We start from the raw sequence: 22,837 nt of genomic DNA, 5'->3' as shown, positions 1-22,837 counted from the left end.
CAGAAATATGATTATGAACAAGTCATATTCCAGAGAATATATTTTTAAGATTTAAGCTGTAGTCCAATTCCATTTACAATGGAAATTATTAGGAGTCCAATTCCCAGATGACTGCATCAAGTTTATGCAGCTATTCTGGTACAGACATTTGTTTTAGTTAACCTTTATTTAACTAGGCAAGTCAGTTAAGAACAAATTCTTATTTACAATGACAGCCTGCAACGGCCAAACTCGGACAACGCTGGGCCAATTGTGCGCCACCCTATGGGACTCCCAATCACGGCCAGTTGTGATACAGCCTGGATTTGAAACAGGGGGTCTGAGAGGGGTACTGAGAGGCAGTGCCTTAGACCGCTGTGCCACTCGGGAGCCCGACATGCTCTGACAAAACCTACAGGTGATTCTGGACCTGTTTAAGTGCCTTACAGTCAGCTGAATTGTGAATAATGTCAAGGTACCTGGTTACAACCTAGTCTCAGAGCATTTCATATTATTCTGTACGTAAATCCGAGACACTTGTTAGTTTTGTATTGTACGTTTTGCAAATTTGTAACATATAATACGAATTGTAATTTGCAACATGTCATTCGAAATGGGTGACGGAGATAAACATATTAATACATGCCATACGAAACGTAACATTTCATACTAAATGGAGTGTCTCGGATTTACATACAGAATAATACGAAATGCTGAGACCAGGTTGTGTGAATGAAAATGTAAGCTTGCGAGATCATGTTGGAACACTGTAATCATCAGACTGAAACAAGGCAAAGGCCCTCAGGTAAAATTGCTTTTGATATTTAATAAAGGTCATGGGAAAGTGGTATACATGAATAAACTTAATAAGGGGCTGTGCACCAGCTATGTAGCCATTCAGGAAGTGTGCACCACCAGAAACATCTTATACACTCAGGCATCACTAAACCCAAAGATGTGAGTGACAGCCTATCATTTGTTCAACAACCCTCCTCCCGCAAGACTAAAACAAATGTATAGCTGCTTGCATTCCTATCAGTTTTCAGCTTATTCGTTGATCAACAAAGCCTCAAGACAACCAGTCTAAATTAGAATTGCACACAAATAACGAACATGGATGGCTATATTAGCCTGACTATTGTTACTGAATCTTAATCTCATCCCCAGCCCGCTCTCTCTCTGTTGACCCGGAGCCTGGGGACGAGGTTAGCTGAATCCTAACCTGAGACCTGTGTGTTTCTCTTGATTATTTTAGTTTGAAAATCTCCAATCAATTCCAAAGGTCTGAGTTGTGCATACATCTCATTAAAAAAAACAAGTTTCCATTATATTGATCAAATGTATACAAATACATATAAAACATTACATCCCAAACACCAGAATACAGATAATGTTCTCTTTATAGTGGGATAAAATAGCTACTTTACAGGTGTAGGATCTTCATTTGTTTACCCTGTTGCAGGAGAACTTTCCTGCAATGCAGGAAAGTAAATCGTGTAGTGTATTGAGGTTTAAAAAGGATTCTGAAGTTTGTCCTTTATACTTTGAAATGTTTCCTTATTAACAATGTATCCCTTCATACATTTCCATTAATTATAATCCACATAATAATTCCCATTTCCTGTTGATGCAGGACTATTTTCCTGCTGTAGCAAACTGGTTAAAATGAAGATCCTACATCTGTATATCCATGCCAGGGGTTGAATTGGGGATTATTGAGCTCTATCACCATATGTTAGTAGACAGGATAGAGTCGAAATTGAATATATTCCATAGAAATCAGGGACATTTCCACCACTTACATAGTCCCAATTCAGCCCCTGTTAAAGCGCTACATGTATGAAACAATAACAATAACAAAACCATAATAGAAAAAAATAAAGGGTTTTCATGAACTTCATATGAATGCTATGAACTCCAAGGCCATACAACTCCTACTAAAAGTATTATCCCAGCCAGTACTGCTCCGACTCTCTTTGCGCCACATCTTTCACTACTTCTACCACAACTCCTATGATTGCTGTTGCAGCCACAGCTACATTGCTACTGCAACCACACAACACTACAATTACTACTAGCCCTACCATAAAAGTTTGACAAAAATGCAAGTCAAAAATAAAATGACTACACCATTACAACTATTACAACTATATGTGTAATAAAAATGACTAACAACTATACCATTACAACTATAAAAAAAAAGTGCACATAAAAACAGCTTTAAATAGTTTGAGCTGAAATGAAGCTAGCTACATCACAACCATTATTTACAAAAACAACGCCATGCAAACCACCAAATATTTTTAAGTGAAGAAATTAGGTTCTTTCAGGGACTAATAAAATGCTGTCGTATGGAAAGTATGCGAAATACAGCCAGCATATCAATGGGATTATAAAATGCCAAAGGATTTAGTCAAAGAATTCAGGGTTAACACCCAAGCTCCACCATAACAACAACAAAGATCAGACATTCATGCCTGTACCAGTGGACCAGTTCACATGACCACCCTCTGAACGTACTGTCATCAATACAAAAAGAGCAATTCCGACTTACTGTGCGAAATAAAGAGCAACCTTTTGGGTTCAAAGTAAATCATATTTTGTGAATGTCTTTAAGATATATATATATATTTTTAAATGACACTTCAATACAATTTCAAAAACCTGTAACCACATACATTGCCACAAGCCTTGAATGTGTCTAGTACGAGATGACCATCTTGGTAATATAACGCGACACCAGACAAAAATGTATAACAAAGCAGTAAAATGCTAATTCTTTGTCTCCTGTGGAAATGCCACAAAGTACAATGTGGTTTGATTTAAGCCAATTAATGTGCCTGTTCCCCTACTTTTTTTGTTTTGCACTTGCAATGACCCTCCATCAGCTGAGACCAACTTATGGATTGCACCTTTAATGTACATTCAACATATAGGCCTATACACATATAAGAATATTGTTGATAACCTTGATATTTATTACAGAAGAAAAATATACACACACGCGCACACACACACACACACACACACACACACACACACACACACACAATAAAGTTTTCAACCGTGTAACAACATGCTGGCGACTTGGTGTCTACTTTCCGGCCAAACTCGCTGCTTTGAACATTATCACTTTCCCTCCAAGACGTAAGTATGAAAGAATTTGACTCCCTTGTTGTATTACATACAACACCAATAACACATTCACCAAATAACATTGAGCTTAACTTGCATTAACATTTTGTTACTTTAATGTAACAAACAGTGGAAGTTTCACAGAAACCAGCTAATGTGCAACCAAAGTCTTAAACGCAAGCCACAAAAACACTCAATTTACAATTGTGTTTCAGCTTACATAAAACTTTGGATGCTTTACATAAGACTTGTACCTTGCCTTGAAGAAAGCCTCTCACTTTAAAGCCACGTAACAAAAAGATAGGTAATTAAAGGCTTTCTAAACCACATTGGCCTTTCTCCAAGACAAGTTCAAGCTTGTAACAACTCAGAAACATTAACTGTCAGTTCTCTGGCATGCCTTGCTTGGCAGATGCACACATAATTTCATAAGGAACAGCTGTGTGGATGGACACCATCTAAGTCACGTAGTTCCCCTAAGAAAGAGATAAACACCAAATTAGAACCATAAATCTAATAGATTTTGGAAACTATTAATTTCATCGAGGACTCTATTAAATCAAACTGTAATCAAATCAAACTGTTTTGATACATCAAAAACACAATTATTTTAGTACAGCAAGAAATTACATTTACATTTGTGTGTTCAATAAAACAATGTGAAACAAAGACAAACTAAAATGTACAGTACTGTAAATAAGGCCTCTTTTTGTCTACAACCCCCCTTGGAAGTCATATGAAAAATACTGAACAAGTTAAGAAGTAGCTCATGTTACTGGGTCAGGAGACCACTCCTTGCATGAACTTGTAGGACTCCATTTTGCTTCCACTTTATTTGCATTCTCCCCCCACATTCTCCCCGCACCTGCCGTCTCTAACTCTGAATGATCGGCTATGAAAAGCCAACTGACATTTACTCCTGAGGTGCTGACCTGTTGCACCCTCTACAACCACTGTGATTATTATTATTTGACCCTGCTGGTCATCTATGAATGTTTGAACATCGCGGTCATGAACTGTTATAATCTCCACCCGGCACAGCCAGAAGAGTACTGGTCACCCCTCAGAGCCTGGTTCCTCTCTAGGTTTCTTCCTAGGTTCCTGCCTTTCTAGGGAGTTTTTCCTAGCCACCATCTGCATTGCTTGCTGCATTGCTTGCTGTTTAAGGTTTTAGGCTGGGTTTCTGTATAGCACTTTGTGACATCGGCTGATGTAAAAGGGCTTAATAAATACATTTGATTGATTATCCTGAGGGAGAGTAGGTGACAGCATTTTAATCTCCTGCACTTTAAGGCTTAACTCTGCCAAGCAAACAGAGCATGAATGGTTATTTAAGTACTCCAATATCTGTATATATGTGTGGATTCGTTCAAACTTAACACATTCTTAGTTTAGTAACTTAAATAAACACATTATGACTTCCAAATGGAAAACTTTAGCCGCCTATATTATAGGGAGACACTGACCAGAGTGTGATGGTAGCTTCCCATTTGCAGCAGATACCCCAGTGTCTCCATCATCTGCTCCTTGCGCAGTGTGTGGAGTCTCATCTGACTAGGGGCCACACTTCTCTCCAGCTCTCGCACGGTGACGTTCAGAGCCACTGCTGCACACTGAAACACACTGAGTCCTGACCGCAATACACACCAAGCACAGACATGAGGCATTGTAGAATAAGACCAACCACCCAAAACCTATCAAAGTATGTAAGGCAAAGGGGAATTTATCACTGAACGAAACATGGGTTATGACAATGACATTGTGGTCATGGATTTTTCAATGTACAGTGCCTTCAGAACGTATTCACACCACTTGACTTTTTCCACATTTTACTGAATTCCAAATGTATTAAATTGAGATTGTTTGTGACTGGCCTACACACAATACCCCATAATGTCAAAGTGGAACAATATTTGGGGAAATTTTTACTAATTATTTACAAATTAAAAGCTCAGATGTCTTGAGGGAGGTTTTGCAATACCTCACAAAGAATGGCACCTTTTGGTAGATGGGTAAAAATAAACAAACGCAGACATTGAAGTTATTAATTACACTTTGGATGGTGTATCAATACACCCAGTCACTACAAAGACACAGGCGTCCTTCCTAACTCTGTTGCCGGAGTAGAAGGAAACCGCTCAGGGATTTCAGAGACAGTGAATGCTCCTGAGTGGCCGAGTTACAGTTTTGATTTAAATCTGCTTGAAAATCTATGGCAAAACTTGAAAATCAACATCCAATTTGACAGAGTTTTAAGAATTTTGAAAAGAACATTGGGCATATATATTGTACAATCCAGGTGTGCAAAGCTCTTAAGAGACTTACAGAGAAAGACTAACAGCTATAATCGCTGCCAAGGTCATTCTAACATGTACTGACTCATTAGAAAAACATTCTAAAAACCTCTTTTCACCTTGTCATTACGGGGTATTGGGTGTAGATGGGTGACAAAATATGTAATAAGTCAAAGGGGTTGAATACTTTCTGAAAGCACTGTATATACTGTAAATCTAAAATCATCAACTTCTTTGATATGAATATAACCAGCTGAATAGGCTAGCATTACTGTTCCTTGTTGACCCCTCAGGTAGTATATTAAATGAGCATTCCTAAAGGGACAGTTCATTCTAAACTAAATGTTTTCATACTTCAAATGGTCTTTTGTTAAGATAAGTCCATATTCCAGGACATTTTGTAGATCCAGCTATATGCCTCAGTCCCAAATGAATGGAAAATATAAAGACTATCATTTCATGATTTTATTCTGTACTTATCTTTTCCATTCATTTGTGGTTGAGGCATATAGCTCAATCTGCACAACTAATGCCGTGGGATGTGGATTCATCTTGACGTTTGAGTCCTTTTGAGGTCTGAATCATATGACAAACTTTCATTTTGGAGGAACTATCCCTTTAAAGGTCCAATATGCATAAATCGCTCCGCCTTTCCGTGGTTGCTAAAATTCTAATAGTTTGCCTAATTTTACTTTATATAACAAAACAAGCAATTGTACCATCTAAACCTCTGAAATATCTTCTCAAACTCAAAATATTGTCTTTTCAGCTGTTTGAAGCAGGTGTACAAAACCGAAAGTAAAAGATGCAAAAACTAAACTTAAGAACGGGAAGCACAGAAATAGCGCACATAGAACAGATCAACCATTTCTTAGACTTGCTTTCAATGAGAATGACAGATCTATAACTCACCCAAAAAGTTACATATTGCAGCTTTAAATATAAGACTTACATTAAGATTTTTTTTTTAAACGGAAGGCTCTGAATAGGCAATTAGAACAAGAAAGCCGAACATACCATAATTATCTGTAGCTTCGACATCTACATAAATCCCTTCTTTCATCATATTTTTCAGAACCTAAAAGAAGAAATATGTATGCCATTAGACAACATAAGATCTTGCTGAGGTTCAGGGTATCAATTTCATTGAGGGAACTAACCAAACTGGGATGTGAAGGTGATGCAGTAGGCTTGCATGAATCATAATGACAGGGTAGCACGTTAAAATGAATTTTAAAGTACCTCCTAAAAATACTTCAAATACTATTTGAAGCTAACCTTTGAAGAGCTCAGCTCACAGAACAGGTTTGGCCTGTCAGTATTACAGGTCAGATGGCTGTATTTACCTCCAGAACTCGAATGTATCCATTCTCAACACTGAGGTGCAGGCATGTCTTTCCACTCCTGTCCTTCTCGTTCACACATGCACCAAGGTGAATCAGATCAGCCACCATCAGGTGTTGGTTCTTCTGGGCAGCCAGGTGAAGTGCAGTCTGGGAACAGAAGTCAGGGGCTTAATCAACCAGCGTTGCCAGGTTGAGCTAAACATTTTAAACCAAAGACCTCAGAAAACCCGCCCACAAGGCCTGAAAATGAGCCCATTTCTTTCAGCAATAGAGGAGTTGCCACATTTATCCATAAAACCCTTTTTCCATAACGTTATTGAGCGAATTAAGATGGAATATCTACGTAATTTTTAGGCTAAGAAGCAAAATGTGTTTTTCCATCAAAATAATAATTCTTGCAAGTTTAAGAATGTTAAGATTGTTGCAAGAGAAAATAAATCACCCTTATTAAACTCTACAGATGTCACGTCCTGACCAGTAAAGGGGTTATTTGTTCTTACAGTTTGGTCAGGACGTGGCAGGGGGTATTTGTTTTATGTGGTTCAGGGTGTGTTTGTTTATGTGTTCATGTCGAGGGGGTATTTGGTTTATATGGTTCGGGGTGGTTGTTTATGTAGAGGGGTATTTGATTTATTAGTCCAGGGTTTTGGTTATTGTTCTATGTTAGTTTTTCTATGTTCTTTCTAGGTGTTTGTATTTCTATGTTTTGGTATTGGGGTTGGACCTTCAATTGGAGGCAGCTGGTTATCGTTGCCTCTGATTGAAGGTCATATAATTAGGAGTTTGTTTTTCATGAGATTTTGTGGGAGATTGTTGCCGTGTATAGCTTTGTGCCTTACTGGCCTGTTCTTTGTCGTTGTGTTTTTGTATACGTTTTTGGTTTTTCCTTCTTTGTCCTTTAATAAAAGAAGATGAGTATACATTTTCCCGCTGCGTTTTGGTCTAAACCCTACACTCTACGACACTCGTGACAACAGATCATTTTTCATCAACGGATGTCGATTTAAATTGTTTTGACTGCTATGATTAAAGGCCCTAGGAGGTGTGGTATATGGCCAATATAGCAAGGCTAAGGGCTGTTCTTTGGACTGTTCTTAACCATGGTATATTGGCCATATATCAAAAACCCCTGAGGAGCCTTATTGCTATTATAAACTGGTTAATATATAATGCGCCGAAGGGGGTGGCTGCTGTTTTAAGGGCTCCTAAACAACTGTGCAATTTTTTTTAACTTTGTTTAACTCATTTTGTACATAATGTTGCTGCTACTATCTCTTAAGTCCAAAAAGAGCTTCTGTACATCAGAACAGCGATTACTCACCTCGACCTGGACAAAGATTTTTTTCTTTATTGAGTACGACGCAAATGATATACTGCTTTGTCGAGACAAGGCCCAAATCCCTGTCATCAGCGTGAAGAAAAGATGGAGAAAAGGGAGGGCGGGGTGCCTTTTAAGAATTCGCCAACGAGTAGGCAAACCACAATTACCCTTGCTATTATTGGCCAATGTGCAATCATTGGAAAACAAACTGGACGATCTACGATTAAGACTATCCTACCAACTGGATATTAAAAACTGTAATAACTTATGTTTCACCGAGACGTGGCTGAACGACGACACTGATATTATAGAGCTGGCTGGCTTCTCCGTGTATCGGCAGGACAGAGAAGCTATGTCTGACGAGGGGTGGGGGTGTGTGTCTACTTGTCAATAACTGTTGGTGCGCGATGTCTAATATTAAAGAAGTCTTGAGGTATTGCTCGCCTGAGGTAGAATATCTCATGATAAGCTGTAGACGACACTATCTACCAAGAGAGTTCTCATCTCTCACCTACAGTCATTTACCACTGCTTGGTCACCCTAATATCAGTTCTAGCACGTTAATCTGTTCCATGGAAAAAGGGGGTCTCCATAATGACTAATCTGTCACGTCCTGACCAGTAAAGAGGTTATTTGTTATTGTAGTTTGGTCAGGACGTGGCAGAGGGTATTTGTTTTATGTGTTTCGGGGTTTGTTGGGCAATGTTCTATGTTAGTCTATGTCTGTGTCTAGTTTATCTATTTCTATGCTTAGTTTATTGGTTTGACCTTCAATTGGAGGCAGCTGTTTCTTGTTGCCTCTAATTGAAGGTCCTATTTAGTAGGGGTGTTTTTTCATGGTTTTTTGTGGGTAGTTGTTCCATGTGTAGCTGTATGTCTCACAGGACTGGTTTCTCGTCGTTGTTTTGTTTTAGTGTTTGTTTTGGTTTTTCATCTTAATAAAGAAGATGAGTATTCACATTCCCGCTGCACCTTGGTCCCATCTTTACAACGAACGTGACATAATCTAGTCTACCTACCTAAATTCTGCTCTGGCTCCTTGACTCAGCTGCAGCACTTTAGTGCTCTCAACGCACCCACACCCCTCTAGCCCTCCCCACCATTCACTCACTCAGTAACAACCCGCTCACTGCCTGATAGTCAGCAGCAGCGACTTGCAACCAATACATTTTCACCCGCGACATAGTTTTCAAAGTAGCTCAATTTGGCCCGGAAAACTACAAACATGGCAATCCTGTAATCAACTCTTTGACTGTTTTATGTTTTGATTGGACAGCAATCCTGATGTAGCTGAAGCTATTTGAGCTAGATCACTGATTGCATACAGTAGTGCTGGGCGATAAGTATTGCTGAGTGATTACATTTCTGTAATTTTTCAGTTTATAAACAACTAATTGACCGACGTCGGTTCAATTATTTGAATTCCATTTTGTTCTGTTAGCTCGATGTGCAGTTTCTGTAGAGAGAAAATCAGATCAAGCCCGAACTGTGAGATGTAGAGCGCCAGCTTGTCTGGACTGTTCGGAGCAGACAGAAAGAAGAGAGAACGCACAAGAGGGACAGAGAGGTACAATGCATTCCGACCCCTTCCCTTTTACATTTTTTTATTGTTACAGCCTTATTCTAAAATGGATTAAAGAAAAAAAATCCACATCAATCTATACACAATACTCCATAATGACAAAGCGTAAACAGGTTATTGGATTTTTTTGCAAAGGTCCCCAAGAACACAGTGGCCTACAGCATTTTTAAATGGACGAAGTTTGAAACCACCAAGACTCTTACTAGAGCTGGTTGCCCGGACAAACTGAACAATCAGGGGAGAATGCCCTTGGTCAGGGAGGTGATCAAGAACCCGATGGGCACTCTGACAGAACTCCAGAGTCCCTACACTGAAGCATGGTGGTGGCAGCATCATGCTGTGGGGATGTTTTTCAGCGGCAGGGACTGGGAAACTAGTCAGGATCGAGGGAAAGATGAAGGGGGCAAAGTACAGAGAGATCCTTGATGAAAGCCTGCTCCAGAGCGCTCAGGACCTCAGACTGGGGCAAAGGTTTTTAATTAATTTTTTATTTCACCTTTATTTAACCAGGTAGGCTAGTTGAGAACAAGTTCTCATTTGCAACTGCGACCTGGCCAAGATAAAGCAAAGCAGTTCGACACATACAACACAGAGTTACACATGGAATAAACAAACATACAATCAATAATACAGAAGAAAAATCTATATACAGCATGTGCAAATGAGGTAGGATAAGAGAGGTAAGGCAATAAATAGTCCATGGTGGCAAAGTAATTACAATATAGCAATTAAACACTATAATGGTAGGATGCACAGATGAATGTGCAAGTTGAGATACTGGGGTGCAAAGGAGCAAGATAAATAAATAAATACAGTGTGGTGATGAGGTAGATTGGATGGGCTATTTACAGATGAGCTATGTACAGGTGCAGTGATCTGTGAGCTGCTCTGACAGCTGGTGCTTAAAGCTAGTGAGGGAGATAAGAGTCTCCAGCTTCAGAGATTTTTGCAGTTCGTTCCAGTCATTGGCAGCAGAGAACTGGAAGGAGAGGCGGACAAAGGAAGAATTGGCTTTGGGGGTGACCAGTGAAATATACCTGCTGGAGCACGTGCTGCGGGTGGGTGCTGCTATGGTGACCAGTGAGCTGAGAAGGCGGGGCTTTACCTAGCAGAGACTTGTAGATGACCTGGAGCCAGTGCGTTTGGCAATGAGTATGAAGCGAGGGCCAGCCAACGAGATCATACAGGTCGCAGTGGTGGGTAGTATATGGGGCTTTGGTGACAAAACGGATGGCACTGTGATAGACTGCATCCAGTTTATTGAGAAGGGTATTGGAGGCTAATTTGTAAATTACATCTCCGAAGTCGAGGATTGGTAGGATGGTCAGATTTACAAGGGTATGTTTGGCAGCATAAGTGAAGGATGCTTTGTTGCGAAATAGGAAGCCAATTCTAGATTTAATTTTGGATTGGAGATGTTTAATGTGAGTCTGGAAGAAGAGTTTACAGTCTAACCAGACACCTAGGTATTTGTAGTTGTCCACATATTCTAGGTCAGAACCGTCCAAAGTAGTGACGCTGGACGGGCAGGCAGGTGCGGGCAGCGATCGGTTGAAGAGCATGCATTTAGTTTTACTTGCATTTAAGAGCAGTTGGAGGCCACGGAAGGAGAGTTGTATGGCATTGAAGTGCATCTGGAGGTTAGTTAACAGTGTCCAACGAGGGGCCAGAGGTATAGAGAATGGTGTCGTCTGCGTAGAGGTGGATCAAAGAATCACCAGCAGCGAGAGCGACATCATTGATATATACAGAGAAGAGAATGGCCCGAGAATTGAACCCTGTGGCACCCCCATGAGACTGCCAGAGGTCCGGACAACAGGCCCTCCGATTTGACATACTGAACTCTATCGGAGAAGTAGTTGGTGAACCAAGCGAGGCAATCATTTGAGAAACCAAGGCTGTTGAGTCTGCCAATAATAATGTTGTGATTGACAGAGTCGAAAGCCTTAGCCAGGTCGATGAATACGGCTACACAGTAATGTCTCTTATCGATGGTGGTCATGATATCGTTTAGGACCTTGAGCGTGGCTGAGGTGCACCCATGACCAGCTCTGAAACCAGATTGCATAGTGGAGAAGGTACGGTGAGATTCGAAATGTTCGGTAATCTGTTTGTTAACTTAGCTTTCAAAGACCTTAGAAAGGCAGGGTAGAATAGATATAGATCTGTTGCAGTTTGGGTCTAGAGTGTCTCCCCCTTTGAAGAGGGGGATGACCGCGGCAGCTTTCCAATCTATGGGAATCTCAGACGATACGAAAGAGAGGTTGAGCAGGCTAGTAATAGGGGTTGCAACAATTTTGGCAGATAATTTTAGAAAGAGAGGGTCCAGATTGTCTGATTTGTAGGGGTCCAGATTTTGCAGCTCTTTCAGAACATCAGCTATCTGGATTTGGGTGAAGGAGAAGTGGGGGAGGTTTGGGCAAGTTGCTGTGGGGAGCACAGGGCTGTTGACCGGGGTAGGGGTAGCCAGGTGGAAAGCATGGCCAGCCGTAGAAAAATGCTTATTGAATTCTCAATTATTGTGGATTTATCGGTAGTGACAGTGTTACCTAGCCTCAGAGCAGTGGGCAGCTGGGAGGAGGTGCTCTTATTCTCCATGGACTTTAGTGTCCCAGAACTTTTTTGAGTTTGTACTACAGGATGCAAATTTCTGTTTGAAAAAGCTAGCCTTAGCTTTCCTAACTGCCTGTGTATATTGGTTCCTAACTTCCATAAAAAGTTGCATATCACGGACTACAAAGGGACGCCACAAGATGTTTTGTATTGGTCAAGGGCAGACAGGTCTGGAGTGAACCAAGGGCTATATCTATTCCTAGTTCAACATTTTTTGAATGGAGCATGCTTATTTATTAAGATGGTGAGGAAGGCACTTTTAAAGAATAACCAGGCATCCTCTACTGTCGGGATGAGGTCAATGTCATTCCAGGATACCCCGGCCAGGTCAATTAGAAAGGCCTGTTCGCAGAAGTGTTTTAGGGAGTGTTTGACAGTGATGAGGGGTGGTCGTTTGACCGCAGACCCATTACAGATGCAGGCAATGAGGCAGTGATCGCGGTTTGAAGGTTCACCTTCAAATAGGACAACGACCTTAAGCACACAGCCAAGACAACACAGGGGTGGCTTCAGGACAAGTTTCTGAATGTCCTTCAAATCAAATGTTATTTGTCACATGCGCCAAATACACCAGGTCTAGACCTTACCGTGAAATACTTACAAGCCCTTAAGCAACAATGCAGTTAAGAAAATATTTACAAAATAAACTAAATTAAAAATAATAATAATAAGTAACAATAAAATAACAGTCGGTAATTTGTACATGTAGGTAGGGGTAAAATGACTATGTATAGATATTAAACAGCAAATAGCAGCAGTGTAAAAACAAAGGGGGGAGGGGGTGGGGGGCTAAGCAAATAGTCCGGGTGGCGATTTGATTCATTGTTCAGCAGTCTTATGGCTTGAGTGTAGAAGCTGTTAAGGAGGCTTTTGGACCTAGAATTGGCGTTCCGGTACCGCTTGCCGTGCGGTAGCAGAGAGAGCAGTCTATGATTTGGGTGACTGGAGTCTTTGACAATATTTTGGGCCTTCCTCTGACACCGCCTAGTATATAGGTCCTGGATGGCAAGACACTTGGCCCCAGTGATGTACTAGGCTGTACGCACTACCCTCTGTAGTGCCTTACGGCCGGATGCTGAGCAGTTGTCATACCAGGTGGTGATGCAACCAGTCAGGATGCTCTCGATGGTGCAGCTGTAGAACCTTTTGAGGATCTGGGGATCCATGTCAAATCTTTTCAGTCTCCTGAGGGGGAAAAGGCGTTGTCGTGCCCTCTTTATGACTTTCTTGGTGTGTTTGGACCATGATAGTTTGTTGGTGGTGTGGACACCAAGGAACTTGAAACTCTCGACCAGCTCCACTACAGCCCCGTCGGTGTGAATGGGGGCATGTTCGGCCCTCCTTTTCCTCTAGTCCACAATCATCTCCTTTGTCTTGCTCACATTGAGGGAGAGTTTGTTGTCCTGACACTACACTGCTAGGTCTCTGACCTCCCTATAGGCTATCTCATCGTTGTCAGTGATCAGGCCTACCACCGTTGTGCCGTCAGCAAACTTAATGATGGTGTTGGAGTCGTGCTTGGCCACACAGTCGTGGGTGAACTGGGAGTACAGGAGGGGGCTAAGCACGCACTCCTGAGGGACCCCCGTGTTGAGGATCAGCGTGGCAGATGTATTGTTGCCTACCCTTACCACCTTTGGGCGGCCTGTCAGGAAGTCCAGGATCCAGTTGCAGAGGAAAGTGTTTAGTCCCAGGGTCCTTAGCTTAGTGACTAGCTTTGTGGGCATTATGGTGTTGAACGCTGAGCTGTAGTCAGTGAACAGCAGTCCTTTTGTGTGTAATGTGATTGAGATTGCATAATCTGTTGATCTGTTGGGATAGTAGGCGAATTGGAGTGGGTCTAGGGTTTCCGGGATGATGGTGTTGATGTGAGCCGTGACCAGCCTTTCAAAGCACTTCATGGCTACTGACGTGAGTGCTACGGGTGGTTCCAGTTGGTCCGCGCATGCTCTGAGTACACGTCCAGGTAAGGTCTTGCTCACATTGGCTACGGAGAACGTGATCTCATGCATGCTTCAGTGTTGCTTGCCTCGAAGCGAGCATAAAAGGCATTTAGCCCGTCTGGTAGGCTCGCGTCACTGGGCTGCTCGCGGCTAGGTTTCCCTTTGTAGTCCGTAATAGTTTGCAAGCCCTGCCACATCCGATGAGCGTCAGATCCTGTGTAGTAGGATTCAATATTAGTCCTGTATTGACACTTTTTTGATGGTTTGTCTGAGGGCATAGCGGGAGTTCTTAAAAGCGTCCGGATTAGTGTCCCGCTCCTTGAAAGCGGAAGCTCTAGCTTTTAGCTCGGTGCAGATGTTACCTGTAATCCATTGCTTCTGGTTGGGGTATGTACGTACAGTCACTGTGGGGACCACATCATCGATGCACTTATTGAAGAAGCCGCTGACTGAGGTGGTATACTTCTCAATGCCATTGGATGAATCCCGGAACATTTTCCCGTCTGTGCCAGCAAAACAGTCCTGTAGCGTAGCATCCGCGTCATCTTACCACTTCCGTATTGAGGGAGTCACTGGTACTTCCTGCTTTTAGTTTTTGCTTGTAAGCAGGAATCAGGAGGATATAATTATGGTCAGATTTTTCTAAATGGAGGGAGAGCTTTGTACACATCTCTGTGTGTGGAGTAAAGGTGGTCTAGAGTTTTTTTTCCCTCTGGTTGCTAATGTGACATGCTGGTAGAAATGAGGTAAAACGGATTTAAGTTTGCCTGCATTAAAGTCCCCTGCCACTAGGATCGCCGCTTCTGGATGAGCATTCTCTTGTTTGCTTATGGCCTTATACAGCTCGTTGAGTGCAGTCTTAGTGCCAGCGTCGGTTTGTGGTGGTAAATAGACGGCTATGAAAAATATAGATGAAAACTCTTGGTAGATAGTGTGGTCTTCAGCTTATCATGAGGTACTCTACCTCAAGCAAGCAATACCTCGAGACTACCTTAATATTAGACATTGCGCACCAGCTGTTATTGACAAATATACACACACCCCCACCATCGTCTTACCGGACGTAGCTGTTCTGTCCTGCCAATGCTTGGAAAACCCACGACTCGGTGAAACATAAGATATTACTGTTTTTGGTAGAATAGTCTCGAACGGAGCTCATCCAGTTTATTCTCCAGTGATTGCACGTTGGCTAATAGATCGGATGGTAGAGGCGGGTTACCAACAGGCCGATAAATTCTCACAAGGCGCGCTGAGCTGCGCCCCCAGTATTTCCTTCTTTTCTTCATGTGAATGACGGGGATTTGGGCCTTGTCTGGGAGCAACATTATATCCTTCACGTCTGACTCACTAAAGAAACAATCTTTGTCCAGCTTTGTCATTATGGGGTATAGTCTGTAGATTGAATCAAGGGGTCTGAATACTTTCCGAATGCACTGCATCTCTAGCTGAAAATACATTACCTAAGCGAATGATAGTTGGTATTCACCGGTCATAAAAGTATGCCTTATTTACGTTGAAAAACTACTAAAAAAGTGATTTTGTCAGACAGCATAGGCAGCAGCTCTATAGAGATGAAATTAAATAACAAAGTCACCAAATAAAACAAATATTTTATTAAAGTAATGTGAATAAATGATGGTTAATAAGTGATAAGCAGTAAATTGGCAGTCACTACCATAATGGGACTTTTATTAATTATTTTATTCTGTATTACAGAATAAACTGAACCAACCTCAAAAAGCACTACCGTAATTTCCGGGACTATAAGCCGCAACTTTTTTCCCACGCTTTGAACCTCGCGGCTTAAACAATGACGCGGCTAATATATGGATTTTTCCCGCTTTCACATTCTGTGACGTGCTCAGTTTTTTGGCGGCATGAAGCTTTCATTAGACCAATGAAATTGCCGAACGGGTTAAGGTCAAACAACTTTTTGGTTTACTGTTTAGATTAAATCGAGCGCTCTCAAACTTCCCATCATTCTGATTACGGTAGTCATTTTGTCACCCTCATCATGGCAAAGACACAGAGAAATGCATATGATGCAGCTTTCAAGTTGAAGGCGATTGATCTGGCTGTTGGAAAAGGAAATAGAGCTGCTGCACGGGAGCTTGGTCTTAATGAGTCGATGATAAGACGTTGGAAAGAGCAGCGTTAGGAATTGACTCAGTGCAAAAAGACAACTAAAGCTTACTGCTAATTATAATTTTTTTGTTACAAGCCGTGTTTCGTTAAAGCCTGTGTAAAGTTAATTTGTTTCAATGTACCGGTAGGCACCTGCGGCTTATAGACATGTGCGGCTTATTTATGTTCAAAATAATAATTAAAAAAAATTCAGTGGGTGCGGCTTTTCTTCATGTGCGCTCAATAGTCCGGAAATTACGGTAATCACTCAGCAGTAGTAAACAGTTGCTTCAAAGTTATCTGAACGTCTGAATGAATCTGAACAACCAGAAAACAATTTAAGTCATGCTATATTTTTCATTTGATTTACCTTTCCCTCTGAGTCTTTGACATCCAGCCTGTTCAGAGCTGCCATCCTTTTGGCAATCGCATATCCCAGGGCCCTCTTGCCTTGACCCACAACTCTGTGGAGAGCTCTAAAGAAAGAAGCAATAAACATATTTATAGTGTACTCACATAAATGTCACTGTGAGTTTGAATGGTTAACAACATTAATGCATTAAAGTGCATTTTAAACATGAATGTACTGGATGATACATAGCAGCATGTCAATCGTACATCAACAATGTGGGAATTTTGTTTTGTACTGTGGCTGGCCAATAATAATTCATGTGAGCCTGATTCGAATCAGTGGTAGCTTGAAAGTAATAATAAAAATTTGTCATTATCAATTATATCAAGAACATTAAATTTCACAGCAAAATTAATATTAGATAGATACCCCTTGCTGTGTTTGTCACTAAAATCAGCCATTCAAACAATTATTTGTCTATCGTCCTCCTATATCAACATTGGTCATGGATTTTCAGTCATTGTTTACTTTTTGTGCAATTCCAGACAACGCCCCATGAGTCATGATGATATAGTACTGTATGAGGAAATTTCTTCAGAACACTGTTACAGGCTTTTCCATTTATATTTTGAGGTTGGACGTTAGCACGTGGGGCACATCGATTGGTGTCACCTCGTTAGTCCGTATGTGTTACACTGTGCTGGCTTGTCCATCTCCTTAGTCAGAAGGTGTTTCACCGGTGCTGTTCCAGGTAATATTTAAGAGTGGCTGGCCCAGTGCTCCAATTTTCTTGAGAGATGTGGCAGGTTAACACCTTTTGTTGGCTTTCCCTATTTGATTTCTAGACAAACAATCCTTTATCTGATCTTCCATGTTTTTGTTTTGTTCCACTTTTTGGTTTGCTTCCTGTCTTTAAGTTTGGTGTGGGTTTTTCTTTTTGCCTCTTCTTGGGCAAATTTAGTGGGTCTCATGGTGGGTGTCTTTTAGGTTCCAGTTGTTGCTAGTCACCTTTCAGTGGACACCCACATGAGTGTCTTTCAGAACCCCTCCTAAAACCCCACCTATTCGTCGGTGACTCTTTGTTAGTTCCCCCTTCTGTTTGAGTGACAATTTTTGGTTTTCTTGCTGGGGAACGTAACGACACTAACACTTAACTGCTGCCTATTAGATAGATACCCTCAGTATGTCTTGGAATAATTTGGTGTTTGTGAATTATTGTAGGAAAACTAATATGTCTGTAACAGGTTACTGTTTATCTTAGGACAACAAATATCTCCTTAAATTACTACAAAGCATCCATTCACCATACTGTCAAATACAGGCTCTGTACATTTCCTTTAATGACAAACTGAGCGATACCATCTCACATTTCTGTCTGAAACTCCATAACATTCTAGCTATTATACTGCTATAGCCTCCCGGGGTATCCAATTTAAAATCAACAGTTGGTGTAACTGCAATGTACTAGCACTGTCTGCAAGCACTGATACAGTATCAGACACATGTACCCTTTTCACACTATTGTGCTGACCTGAACCACACTGTGCTAGTTTCCAGCACTGTTCCAACCTCTGGTGGATGCCTAACAAGACCAGGCTACAGCTCAGCAAGGCTCATTAATACGAAAAGGGTCAAATATAAATTGTGATTCCAACTTACGTCCTTCCGTTCCTGTCTGTGGCCAGAACCTCTGTATCAGAGACCCCCGTCAGTAATCGCTCCTCCCTCTGGAGCTGGTTCCAGAAGTATGCTGTGCTGTTCCAATTCTGGCACATGTAGCTGAGCCAATGTGGGCTAAAGCTATCCTGGCACTGGGGGTTAAAGCTATCCTGGCACTGGGGGCTAAAGCTATCCTGGCACTGGGGGTTAAAGCTATCCTGGCACTGGGGGCTAAAGCTATCCTGGCACTGGGGGCTAAAGCTATCCTGGCACTGGGGGCTAAAGCTATCCTGGCACTGGGGGCTAAAGCTATCCTGGCACTGGGGGCTAAAGCTATCCTGGCACTGGGGGCTAAAGCTATCCTGGCACTGGGGGCTAAAGCTATCCTGGCACTGGGGGCTAAAGCTATCCTGGCACTGGGGGCTAAAGCTATCCTGGTAGTCACTACCTCCATCCTGACCTAACTCATAGCTGGAGGACAGGGGGCTAGCAAAGACCGAATATTGGGGAGATGGCACTTGACATTCACTGGTGCTGCTGGGGGAGTAAGTCATATATGAATCTGGACTGGGCATCATATTGTCGGATTCGTCGTTGATACACCGTCCTTGGGAGTTCAGCGGAGGAACACTAGTCTTGTGATTGTCTGCAGAGCGGGATAGCTTGAGCTCTGACATACAGTAGTTTGTGGCTTGTTGTGGCATCTTGTTTTCCTGACTGAACTTCATTGAGTGGCTATGCTGGAGTTGCTCTGGACTATTCCATGGTTGCACATTGGGCTCTGGGCTGTAATCAGGTGACTCAGACGTGTTAGACTGGCTGTATGGCTTGCTGGCTTTGAGATCCTCCTCCAATACCTCCACTATTATGGCGAGTTCCTCCAGGCTCTTTGTAGGTTGTTTTCTCTGAAACACAGTGGGCACACATAATAAGTATGCAGTGTTGAGTGCTGAGCCGTCCACGTTAGAGCAAGGTACACCTGGTGAAATGTGAAAAGACATGTAGGCTTATTCATATAATGTACTGTAAATCACTCACCTTGCTACTTCTGCGATCTCTATTGGTATTTACCCGTTTCTTCTCTCCTGTGAAGAATATAAGGAATTTTGATAGCAGGTTTCATGAAGTTGACAGTATCTTTGCTGTTGCATGCCCTTACCCACAACATAAATGCTTGTGTAATAGTACATAATTGTTGTTGTGACAGTTTGTGTTATTTATGTTCATATTGTAATGATGAAATTCAGTAACACGTTTTAACTTGTATTGTTAGAAATCAGTATCCTACAAGTCTATTTTTCAAAATGGCTGTGATATACTGTATTATTATGAAACAATACTAAGATATAAAATATGTGCATGTCTTACTAATAATTGATGTGTACATCATTATGCATTATATCCATAGGCTTTAAGGAGTGTCTTGACTACATTTTATAAATGTGAACAGCGTGTGATCAGCCTCACCCAATACCAAGCACTTTATGACTCTTAATGTTTGCAGAAGGTAAACAACCCTAATTCCGGAGCAGAACAAGACACACTTTTGAGGAGACTGCCAGAAGTGTTAAATCTTGGTTATAGGCCAAGAACACAAGCGTAGTAGAATTTAGGAGTTTTTTCTAACCTTTCAATGCCTTGCCGCAGTTGCCCTGTAGAAAGATGTAAAGGATAAACTGAATATGTCAAAACATCTGACTGGGGAATGTGGAAATTATCTTCCAAGCAATTTAGCCACAGTGAATATACAGTATGTCATACCTGGATATTTTTTGGGGCCATTCCCTTCGCAATGCGAATCTTATTAAGCATGTCTCTCACAGGCATTTTGACCCTGACTCCCAGGTACCTTTTCTCACCGTCATAGTTGGAGCGCTTTGGACCTGATGAATAAAACCATGTTGCAACAGAATGCAATTTATTTGTGAATTCAGACAGGCTAAAAAGAAACATGATATCTGATGATCATATTATCCTAAAATGTATCACTCACTCCAAAAAGTAAGGCCTAAAATATGACTTAATATAATTTACAAATATGTATCACATGTACTGTATGAACCATATAGATTGCACAGTACAGTATATGAACAACCAACAGTATGAGCCTTGCTTGTTGTAAGACAATATAAAGGCTCAGACATGCTTATAACAAGTTATAAAGCATTATACCTGGATGTGCAGCCTGCTCTCAGACTACACGTAACATAGTCAACTTTTTTCGGCGATAATCAAATTGGTTACATAAGACAGGCAACTAGCAACCCAAAGGTTGCATGTTCGAGTCTCCTCACTGACAACTTTAGCATTTTAGGTAATTAGCAACTTTTCAAATACTTACTACTTTTTTTAGATACTTTGCATGTAAGCTAGCCCTTCCCCTAACCCGAACCATAAACCTTTTAGCTAATGGGGGTGGCAGGTAGCCTAGTGGTTAGAGCGTTAGGCCAGTAACCGACAGGTTGCTAGATCGAATCCCCGAGCTGACAAGGTAAAAATATGTTGTTCTGCCCCTGAACAAGGCAACCCACTGTTCCTAGGCGTCATTGTAAATAAGAATTTGTTCTTAACTGACTTGCCTAGTTAAATAAAGTTTAAATAAACATTTTAAAAAACGAACTCCTAATCTTAATCCTAACCCATTGCCAGCTAGCAAACATTAGCATTAACCACAACAAATTGGAATTCGTAACACATCATGTGTCTTGCAAATTCGTAACATATTGTACGTATTGTAATTCTTACATTTTGTAAGTTTAGGAAATTTGCAAACATATCATACAAATTGTAATTCATAAATTAAATCCACAAATGAATACATACCATACGAAACGTAACATATCATACTAAATGGACTGTCTTGGATTTCGTACAGAATAATACACATGCTCTGAGACCAGGTTGGGATAAAAGGTCTACATTCGACCTTTTAGTCGAATGTAGACTACTCAACACAAGTTGACGCATTGAAGTGGTCATTCTCATTTTCAGTAAGGTTGTGATATAAAACATTTATGCATGTCTACTTCTTAAATTATTATATTTGGTGAGATATGACGTTTGATTATACAAGGAAGGCATTCACTAAATTGTGTTGACCTGTCAAAGAAGAATTCATTGTCGAAGGCCCATTCCCGTCGTCCAAACTTGTCAGGATACCTCCATTTGGGGAATTTGGCCCCTCCGAGCAGCTGGCAGGTACTCCAGGCATAGGTGAGTCGTAACTCCCAAACAGCCCGTTTCCAATGTCCCATTTCCCCTCAAAAGCATGGATGCATTCACTGCCCGCGTTCTCCTTACTTTTATATCGCCCACGCATCTCGCTCACCTTTGCAGCAGTGGGGTAATGTATTAGTTGGAAACAAAATCAAACGGAGAACTCTCAAGATATTGAAACAAACAGACTGTTTACCTGGGAGTCATAGAGTGTAAATACCAGCGTTCAAGGTCTGTTTTGTCTGAAATCCGTCAGTGGGGCGGTAGTCTGCCCTACACGAAGCACCTGGTGGAGCGAATTCTAAATTTCTCTTAACACCTGTTTTTCAGGTCAGTGGGCGGCAGGTAGCTAGCAGTTAAAGCTTTGGGCTATTAACCGAAAAGTCCCTGGTTTGAATAAACCACGTGACAACATCTGTCGATGTGCCCTTGAGCAAGGCACTTAACTGTAATTTACTCCTTGGGCAGCTTACTACTATGACTGACCCTGTAAAACAACACATTTATATAACTTTCTATACTGGTTGGTTCGAGCCCTGAATGCTGATTGGCTGAAAGCCGTGGTATATCAGACCAAATACCATGGGTTTACTGCTCTGATTACATTGGTAACCAGTTTATAATAGCAATAAGGCACCTCCGGAGTTTGTGATATATGGCCAATATATCACGGAGACCTTAGTCGTGGTATATTGGCCATATACCACACCCCCTCGGGCTTATTGTAGAGAGGTTGGTTTAAATGTGGAAGAAACATTTCAGTTGAATGCATTCAGTTGTACAGCTGACGAGGTATCCCCCTTTCCATTTCCTTTCCCTTTCCTTATTGCTTAAATTAAAGGTTTAGAGCAGTGGCGACCTGTCATTCAGGGCAGGTGGGGCAGAGGCTCACCTGTTTTGAGCTCCACATTTTTGGCATTTTTTAAAAATATAAAAACATGTTATTTTGGTATTAATACGTGTCACATATCAGTTTGCAAACAATGTAAAAAAAAAAATATATCAATATTTGAGTTAATAAAGCAGCATACAAACATTGTCTCTTTTTTTTTTCTTGAGTAAGACAGCACCAAAATGCAGGTGTTTCAGCCTAACTTAGTGCTTTCTGTGGTGGTGGGGCAAGCCAGCAGAAAATACGTTGCGCCGTGATTGGCTCCGTGTTCTGTCACTCATGGGGACACCATGTCACCGCCAAGCCTAAGGGTAGACCTAAAAAATTCTATAGCCCTTTGGGTACTGCCATAGAAGTGCCCATCCAAGAAGGCTCAAGGTC

At 41.4% G+C, this 22,837-nt stretch overlaps 1 protein-coding gene across 2 annotated transcripts; it reads right to left on the bottom strand.

Annotated features, from left to right (window-relative positions):
• Positions 1-785: 785 nt before the first annotated feature.
• zgc:113279 (NF-kappa-B inhibitor zeta) lies at positions 786-22,013 on the bottom strand. Of its 2 annotated transcripts, XM_014213782.2 has the most exons (11): positions 21,761-21,929; positions 21,448-21,676; positions 20,110-20,231; positions 19,976-20,000; positions 19,387-19,433; positions 18,349-19,253; positions 16,708-16,813; positions 6,755-6,901; positions 6,426-6,486; positions 4,581-4,744; positions 786-3,590 (listed from the first exon to the last, which is right to left on the bottom strand). In XM_014213782.2, the coding sequence occupies exons 2-11, from the start codon at positions 21,665-21,667 to the stop codon at positions 3,573-3,575; spliced, it is 1,815 nt and encodes a 604-aa protein (XP_014069257.1). In that variant the 5' UTR covers positions 21,668-21,676; positions 21,761-21,929; the 3' UTR covers positions 786-3,572. The 2 variants fall into 2 exon arrangements, with proteins under 2 accessions (XP_014069257.1, XP_045580459.1); XM_045724503.1 differs by having other exon boundaries at positions 21,448-22,013.
• Between the last annotated feature and the right edge of the window lie 824 nt (positions 22,014-22,837).

This window comes from Salmo salar, chromosome ssa09, assembly GCF_905237065.1.
Source record: "Salmo salar chromosome ssa09, Ssal_v3.1, whole genome shotgun sequence".
NCBI lineage: Eukaryota > Metazoa > Chordata > Actinopteri > Salmoniformes > Salmonidae > Salmo > Salmo salar.
The sequence above is the reverse complement of the archived record's forward strand: the minus strand, read 5'-3'. Positions and strand labels throughout refer to the sequence as shown.